Source organism: Pogoniulus pusillus, unplaced genomic scaffold, assembly GCF_015220805.1.
Source record: "Pogoniulus pusillus isolate bPogPus1 unplaced genomic scaffold, bPogPus1.pri scaffold_47_arrow_ctg1, whole genome shotgun sequence".
NCBI lineage: Eukaryota > Metazoa > Chordata > Aves > Piciformes > Lybiidae > Pogoniulus > Pogoniulus pusillus.
In genome coordinates, this window is record NW_026974707.1 from 1209266 (window position 1) to 1218276 (window position 9011).

The window sequence follows — 9011 nt, forward strand, 5'->3', positions numbered from 1 at the left end:
GCTTTTCTGGCCAAGAGTTTGTGCAAGCAGAACTCTGCTTCTTGTGTATTTAAACAAATTAAAAGGCCTTTCTGTAACATTTGCTTCTCTGAGATCTTTCCCCTAAGACTTTTCTGGAGCTTTAGGGAGAATTTCACTCTGCAGAGTAGGAGGAGAAATGACGCCCAGCACAGCAGCCATTGCAGGAAGCCCCAGCATGTTGGTTTCCCAGGGCTGCTCTCTTTCCACTTCCACATTCTCCTGCTGAGCCCCAGTGCTGGGGCAAGGCTTGAGTGCTCTGGCAGCTTGGGCACCATCCTGCTGCACGGCAGTCCCATGACCATGGGCACAGACAGGCCATGGGGACTGCTGTGGCTGAGCTGGCCTCCAGAAGAGCAGTTCCACAAAGAAAGGTGATCTCCTCAGGGCAGTGTCTGAAGGCTTAGGTCTTCCTCCAGAGTCTCCCTCAAGTGCATGCCCAACAGATGCAAACCCCAGGGAACAGATGAGGTGTGTGAGTGTGCAGGGAAGGGTCACACAGCAGTGTCCTCCCAGCCAGGCCTCCTGCAAGAGACCTGAAGGACCTTCAGGGATGGGTTTTGGTTTTGCCTGTGTTCACTTGATACCCTGGAGAAGCTGTCCCCAGGGCAATCATCCTGGACTAGCCCCTCACAACCACCATTCTAGCACTGACCTCTCACTCCCAGCTTGGAGAGCTTCCCTGTCCCTCTGTGGCAGCACACAGAATCAGTAGGTCAGCAGTGCCTGCTTGCACTGTGCAGATCAGATGTAAGCACAAGAGGTGAGGTGCCCCTGAGTGACCACGAGCACCATCAGCTATTGTTGGGGTCCCGAGACACTGGAGATTGGAGAAGCCTCCCAGCTTCCAGCAGGGGCAGCAGGAGGCCTCTGTGAGTGATGGGGAAAGACTCTGGCTCTGAGCATCCCACAGTGCATAAAGGAGTGCACAAGGCAAGCTCAGATGTGGACACCTGGCAGAGCCCTGACACTTCTGTGTGTGACTCCAGAACAAATCCCACTGCCCCAGTAAGATTCATCTCAGGCATCCTGGACAGGCACTGTCTGCTCAGGTCACCCTTTCTGGACCATGCCCTGAAACGTGTATGTAGCCCTCAGAGAGGTTCTGGGCTCCTGGGAAAAGGCATCTTCAAGAAGGACAAGAAGGAGGATGGGCAAATTGCAGGCTGCTCACCCTCACCACAGTCCCTGGGAAGGTGATGGATCAAACCCTCCTGCAGCCATTTCCAGCCGTTTGCAACACAAAGAGGGATTGAAGAACCTCTGTGGGTGTGGAAAAGGGAAGGGTATGCTTTGTTCCTGGACCTTGGCCAGGCCTTTGCCATGGTCTCCCATAGCCTCTTTAGAGCCAGGCTGTTGCTAGCAGGACTGAAGAAATGGATGAGGTGGTGGCTGGGGAGGAAGCCAGTTGGTAGATCAACCCCAAATGCCCACATTGTAGAGACCTCTGGCAGCCATTTCCCAGTGAGTCCTGGATACTCCAAATTCCTCTCACTCTGTGGTTTGAATGAGAGAGCAACGTGCTCAGCCCTCCCTTTGCAGCCTTGCACTGCTCTGATATGGCTTGGAAGCTGTCACCTCCTGCCAGCACAGTGCATCTGTGCTAGCTAGGACAGGGAATCAATTGATCTGATCTCCACACACTGTCACCTCTCCAAGACACAGTGACCATCCCTAACCTCATGTTGCAGGTGAGACTGTCCAGCCCGAGGCCCATTGCTATCATTCTCCACTTCTCTCCTGTCGTGGAGGGTCCCATCGGCCCGAAAATAGGCTTATTCATGCCGTGTCTTGCCTGGACATGTTTTTCTGCCCACACCAGAGCTAAACACATCGATACAACAAAAGGGGCATATACTAAACCTGTGCCATAAAGTCTGGCCTGCCCAGGGCCACTGGTTCGTGTAAGGTGGAGGGCAGATAGGCTCTGCGCGGGATTGGAGGGCAGAAGGGCTCTGCAGCGGGACCTTGACCTGCCTGAACAGATAGGCAGAGTCCAAGGGGATGTGTTGATGCTCCTCCAGTAGCTCTGCTCTTAGGCATGTGTGCGTCTACGTGCCGCACCTTCACTGAATTTTCTCCAGCCGTGCATCCAATGTCCTGCCATCGATCAGCACACCATATAGGCTTCCCCTTTCCTCTGCAAACCATGTTTCTTCCAGTCCTTTAGCAACCCCCATAGAGCATTGGCTACCATCCACGACGTCGTGTAGAGGTAAAGGATAGGCCTTTCCTCACGTTCAGCCACCATCAAGAGCAAGTTGAACAGCTTTTACTCTCAGCCGAACTGATGGATTCTCCTTCTCCATCTTTCGTTTAGGTAACTCTCCTGGTAGGACTCCAGACTGCTGACTTCCATCTTCGCTTGTTCCCAACAAGACGACAAGAACTATCTGTGAAACAAAGCATAGTTCTTTTCCTGATCAGAGAGATCACCACTAGGGAGGAGCTTCCTCAGCACCGAGTTATTTCTCCTCTGGAGGTTTGGAACAGTCTGTGCCTTCCGGCCAGTTGGTGATCACCTCCACCAGACCAGGTTGATCAAGATTGCCCATTTGTGCTCGTTGGGTTATCAAAGCCATTCATTTAGACCAGGTTGCATCTGTGGCATGATGTGGTGATGAACCTTTGCCTTTGAACATCCAGTTTAGAACTGGCAGTCTAGAAGCTAACAGCAATTGTGACTCAGTTCCAATCACTTCAGAAGCTGCTTTCACTCCTTCATAGGCTGCTAGTATCTCTTTCTCTGTTGGGGTGTAATTTGCCACTGAACCTCTGTAGCTACAACCCCAGAAACGAAGTGGATGACCACATGTCTCGTTTGGAGCTCTTGCCAAAGGCTCCAAGTTGAACCCATCTGTCACTGGCAGCCATGTACAGAATGTTCTTAATGTCCCGGCCAAGTTCTCACAGGTCCAAGCCCACTGCATGGACTACCCTTCTCGCTTTATTGATCAAAGGCTGCTTGGTGTTCAGGTCCCCACTCAACAGTCTGCTACTCTTACGAGTCACATCATGCAGAGGTTTGACAATCTGACTGAAACCAGGAATGTGTAGTCTCCCAAATCCACCGCCACCCAAGAAAAGAAAGTGTGTCCTTCTTACTGGTGGAAACTGCCATGGTAGAGACTTTACTAATCACTCCTGAGGAATGTGTCGGCGGACCATCCTGCCACCGCCCTCCCAGACCACTGAATTTCTCTGGCAGGGTCCTTTGACCCTTTGTCTCTCCTTAATGGCCAAACCTGCTTGCAGGAGAATGTCATGATTTTGTTACCTTTCTCGAAGACTTCCTCAGCAGTTTGGCCCCACACAATGATGTCATCGATGAACTGGATGTGCTCTGGAGCTTTTACCTTTCTCCAGTGCATTGTGGATGACTGAGTGACAGATGGTGAGCTGTGTTTCCACCCCCTGAGGCAAACGGTTGAACTGGTACTGGATTCCTCTCTCAGGTGAATGCAAACTGAGGCCTGCACTCCTTTGCTATGGCAATAGAGAAGAAAGCATTAGCAATGTTATGGTTCCATACCATTTAGCCTCCCTCACTCCCCCCCTCGATTGCAGCTCGTAACTGGAGTTCAGCATGTCTGGCACAGCTGCACTCTGGGGTGAGTCACCTTGTTGAGGGCATGAAATCTACTGTGAGTCTCTAGTTGCCGTTCAGTTTATGCACAGGCCAGATGGGACTGTTGAAAGGTGAATGTGCTTTCTGATGACAGCCTGACTCTCCAGTGACGATATTAGCTGATGAATGGGAACAAAGAGTCACGGTTCAGTTCTGTACTGCCCAGTGGTGAACAGTCCTGAGTTGCAATTGGCACTTCCGATCCTCTATGTCATGATGTCCCCACAACTGCAGATTCATCAGAAAGATCAGGTTAACAAACAACTTCAATTATCTCCTCAATCTCTACAGATGCTATTCCAAAAGCCCCCATTTGTGAACCTTAGGATCTTTGAAACAACCTTGTCTAAAAAGTCAATTCCCAAAATGCAAGGTGCATCAGGACCCAGTTAGAATAGTATGTTCTCCTCCACTCTTTACAGTTAAACTGATCTCAGCCTGCAACACTAGTCTAACTCCTGAGATCCACCAGTGATTCCAAAAATAGATATGGACTCTGTCCCTTTGCAATTTGATGGCAATAAAGTACCACTGAGCTCCTGTAATCAACTAAAGCCCTGTATTGCTGAACTTTGAACTGCCAGGCACACTAATGAATACTTCCAATAGATTCGGTTCTCTCCACTATCCCTTTCCTCCTCCTGGCTGGCGGCAGGGCACCCCCTAATGCTGAACATGGCATGTGGGGTGTACACAGTGATTGCTGTTGTTGTGAGAGAAACCGCAATTGTTGGAATAATTGCAGTTGCTCTGGGGAGCTGAAGAAGTGACAGCTACTTTCCTGGCACTATTGTCTCTGTTTCTGCCCCTCTGCAGTTCCCTGACTCTCTTTGAAAGAGCTGAAGTAGGTTTACCATCCCACTTTTTCATGTTCTCACCGTATGTGTCACGCAGAAGTATCCACAGTGACGCACGTGATTGCCGATGTCTGGGTGGAATTTGTCTCCTCCTGGGCTGGAATTGCCTTGCAGGAGGTGGGTGTCTGTTCCTGACTAGCAAGAAACATGCCACCCACTCAGATGATGCAGGAATGGTATCCTTTACCAGATTGGAAATTGAGGTTTTAAGATCCTCCTTCAGGTCTTTCATACTCTCTTTCATCTCTGTGGTCATAGTTTTTATGGCAGAGACTAGGGTGGAATGTGTCAAGCTGTCCTCTACCTGCCTGAGCTGGTCAGTGAATTCACCAACAGTGAAAGACCTTCCATTTTCACCCCTTGATAGAAACTTGCTGGCCAAGATGTTAGCATAGGAGGAAGGAGATAGCTTAATAAGCTTCTTCATGAGACCTGTTCCAAGAGGAATGTCATCAGGCTCATGTGTGCCATGATCTCCATAAAGCACTTCCTTCACAGCAAACTCCTTCAGAAGCTGAATTCCCTGCTCAATGGTGTTCCACTTCTTGGCGCCCATGGCAGATCATCTCTGGAAGGATATCTCATAGCCACAGCCAACAAAAGGCGTGTCCACAAGCTAACCCTACCAAGAGGACTTGCCAGGTATTTGTCCACTCCACTCTCCTTGGTGAGTGGCCCCAGCTGCTTGGCAGACTTGTCTCCTACCTGCAGGGCATTAGCACCAATGCTATGGCATCTCACTAGCCAGCTTAGGATTGGTTTTCCTGCTTCCCTTGAGTACTCCTTCCTAACTTCCCTGACCTCTCTGAGTGGATTGTTGGAGTCTGGATGTCATCATCCTCCTCTTCTCCTGTTGATCTGGTTGTCTCGGGCTAGAAACAGAACCTTCCTCATAGCACTCTTAAACTCATTGGAACCCTCCTCTTTCTTGGCAGCCAACCTCACAGTACTCTTCTCATTTGAGTACTGCATTTCAGCATGTTTGCCAGGTCTCGCCAGACTAACTGCCTCCTCTTCCTCCTCTTGCTGATCACCAGAGGTCCCCTCTCTTACATCCTTCTTTGAATCACACTTTGTCAAAAGCTGTGTCTTGTCTTTTGCCTTAGCAGGTGCCAGAATGGCCTGTGCAACAACAGACTTAGACGTGTCTACTGGAGGGTTTGAATCACTGAAGGTCTGACCTGGGGTTTGTGAGTTGAGATCTGCCTTACAGCTAACAAGGTTCTAGTCTATTGCCTGGGGGTTCGCACTGGCTGGGTTAGTGTTACTAATATTATTATTAGCATTATTTTCCTGTGCTCCTGGGATGCCTGCCTATCCTGGTTTGCTATTATTGCCGCTAGGAACATAGGCAGTTTTCCCAGAGTCTGGAGAGGGAGGTATAGGGACTGTCCCTGGCTGGGAAGGAGGTGGTGTTCCCGAGTTATCTGTGTTTTGGTTTGGTTGCTGCAAAACTGTCCCTTTTGGTTTTGAGGCAGAGACTTCTGTAGTTCTTGCAGGCATTGCATTTGAATTTTTTACACATAATGCCAAAATTAATATGAAAATCAAAACTATAAGACCCAGGATGACAAACACCAGACTTGCCAGTGTCTGCTTTGAGTAAAAGTCTTTACAAGGGTCTGGCATCTCAGTTCTGGGGTAAATGACTCTCATTAATGCAGTAGTTAAAGTAGTATTTTGATTGGATGTAATATTATTGGCAAATACCCCTGTAATGTTACTGGTAAGATTTTCAGTGACATTAAAACCAGCATACCCAAGAATGAAATCATCCCAGGACCAGAAAACAGTTGTGAGCTTAGCTTTAGCCTTCATATAAGCTACATTAAGAAAGTAAGAAACAATCTGGGCTTTGATCCAATTGAATGCAAGAAAACAGAAACCAGACCACATAAGAGCCCCCCCGCCAAGTACAGTAGCTGCTTTATTAACTTCATTCTGATTCCCAGAGTTAATTAACAGTCACTCAAATGAATTTGCCCCACATTGGGGAAAGCCAATTAAAATATGTGGTGGTTTAGGTGTTACCCCCCCCCACACACACACACTTTAGTTATACCCAGACTAGACTCAGCTGGTTCTGGGAATATAAATGAAGCTATTTATTTACAGCTAGCACAATGTACAAGCAGATATTTACAGTATATACAGTTATAGACAAGATAAAAGTAATACAGAAGCACAACTCCCCTCCCAGAAACCTGAGTCCCCAGGAGGGGCTCTCAACCACCCCTGCACCTTCACCTTGCCCCTCTCAACCTTACCCCAGTCCTAAAGAAGAAAAGAGGTTCAGCCAAGAGGTTAAGAAGCAAAGGTGAGTGGCAGGTGCAGTTAGGGAGATGCAGCTCAGTCTGAGCCCAGACAGAAAGTGAAGACAAAAATGTCAAGAGTGTTATCTAATGTTTACATTCTTCTTCAGCAAGACTCTGAGGGAAAGTAGACATCACTGTTGTTTGTTGTTGTTTTTTTTTCTTTTCACAGCCTCTAATCTAGTTTTTCTCACCAAAACATTCTAGCCTGCTTCAAACTAGCACAGGGGCTCAGGGTCTCAGGGTGTGCAGTTTGTGCTGTGGTGGAGGTGGTTGTCACTGGCAGGGGCTCAGGGTGTGCAGTTTGTGCTGTGGTGGAGGTGGTTGTTACTGGGAGGGGCTCAGAGAGTCCACACACTATCCTGGGACACAGCCTACACAAAGTCCCTGGCAAGAGCTTCCAGTGAGAGACTCTGCTGATGCTGCAGAAGTGTTGCTTTAGAGGGACCCTCACCCTCTGGCTCCTCATGCTTTGGCAGCCCACTCCAGCCCCTGCCCCCACCCAGACCCATTGGGGCTTTGAAGACAGCTCTGCTCCAGGGTGGCAGTGTAGGCAAGAGGAGAGGCCTGCTCAGGGGTGGCCCTTCCCCCACAGCAGCCCTTTGAAGAGCAGGAGGGTGGAGATGGCCTCAGATCAAACTTCACCCTTAACCCTGAGGACTGCAGGCAAGTGCTGGGAAGGGCCACTGGGAATTGCTGGGTGGAGACAAAGGCCCTCAGCCAAATTTCTCTTCACCCTCCCTGCCTCACTCATTCTCTCCTCAGCACACTCTACTCTGCTGTGACCCCACAGCAGTGCCCATCACTGCATGCTGCTCTGGGGCAGTGCTTATACAGTCACAGCCCTCTCCAAAGGGGCCATAGCAGCTGCTGGGGGATGGAGGAGAGGGCTGAGCCCATGAGGTGGGGAATATCCATGGCATAAAGCACTGCAGGAGATGCCCTTGTAGGATGGCAATGCTGCCAGGAGGCTCTGCCCACAGCAGTGCCTGTGGCCTTGCTCCTACTTGCAGTGCCAGACACTGCCACACGGCAGCAGGATGCCCAAGCTGCCAGAGCACTCAGGCCTCTGCCCCAACACAGCAGCTATCAGCAGAGTGTGGAAGGGCAGAAAGAGCAGCTGAGGACAGCCCAGGAACTGGGGCTCCCTGGCACTGCTGCTGTGCTGGGACCTGTGCAACACAGGCACTGCTCAGAGAAACAAGTCCCTGCAAGGGCTCTTCTGAGCTGAGCACACAGGGAGCACAACTCCTCATGTCTACAGCCTCCTGGGTCACACTGAACCAGCAATGGTCTGAAGAAAGACATTACTGTGGGAGTGCATTCTCACAAGGGTAGCACCCACCACCAGCAGCCAAAACTGGAGAAGCTGACTAGGGCCTGCTCTGAGTGACACCAGAGCTGCTCTGCAGCAGGAGACAAAGAGTTTATTGCTTCTGAAAGCATCCAGTGAGGCAGTTTGCTCAGGGGCTGCCCTTCAGCTCCTGGTTCCTCAGGCTGTAGATGAGAGGGTTCACTGCTGGGGGCACCACTGAGTACAGAACTGACACCACCAGATTCAGAGAGGGGGAGGAGATGGAGAGGGGCTTCAAGTATGCAAAGATGACAGTGATGACAAATGAGGACAACACAGCCGGGTGAGGGAGGCAGGTGGCAAAGGCTTTGTGGCGTCCCTGCTGAGAGGGCATCCTCAGCACTGCCCTGAAGATCTGCACATAGGACACCACAATGAACACAAAACAGCCAAAGGCTAAACAGGCACTGACCACAATGAGCCAAAGTTCCCTGAGGTAGGCTGTGGAGCAGGAGAGCTTGAGGATCTGGGGGATCTCACAGAAGAACTGGTGCACAGCATTGCCCTGGCAGAGGGGCAGGGAAAATGTATTGGCTGTGTGCAGCAGATCATAGAGAAGGCCACAGGCCCAGGCAGCTGCTACCATGTGGGCACAAGCTCTGCTGCCCAGGAGGGTGCCATAGTGCAGGGGAATGCAGATGGCAACGTAGCGGTCGTAGGCCATGATGGTGAGGATAGAAAATACTCTGTGTCAATCAAGAATAATACAAAGAAGACCTGAGCAGCACAACCTGCATAGGAGATGTCCCTGTTGTTCCAGAGGGAATTGGCCATGTATTTAGGAACAGTGGTGGAGACTAAGCCAAGATCAAGGTGGGCGAGGTTGAGGAGGAAGAAGTACA

At 50.2% G+C, this 9011-nt stretch overlaps 2 protein-coding genes across 2 annotated transcripts in view; one reads left to right on the plus strand and one right to left on the minus strand.

Annotated features, from left to right (window-relative positions):
* LOC135174134 (gastrula zinc finger protein XlCGF17.1-like) overlaps window positions 1-9011 on the plus strand; it is an 872006-nt gene that overhangs the window by 452861 nt on the left and 410134 nt on the right. The gene's annotated exons all lie outside the window — the stretch shown is intronic.
* Window positions 8279-8833, minus strand: LOC135174112 (olfactory receptor 14J1-like). The gene has a single exon (XM_064141358.1). It carries the CDS (start codon window positions 8831-8833, stop codon window positions 8279-8281), a length of 555 nt encoding a protein of 184 aa, XP_063997428.1.

Excerpts from the sequence above, each read along its gene's own strand:
- LOC135174112 (XM_064141358.1), bottom strand. The coding sequence starts at position 8,833 with ATGGCCTACGACCGCTACGTTGCCATCTGCATTCCCCTGCACTATGGC.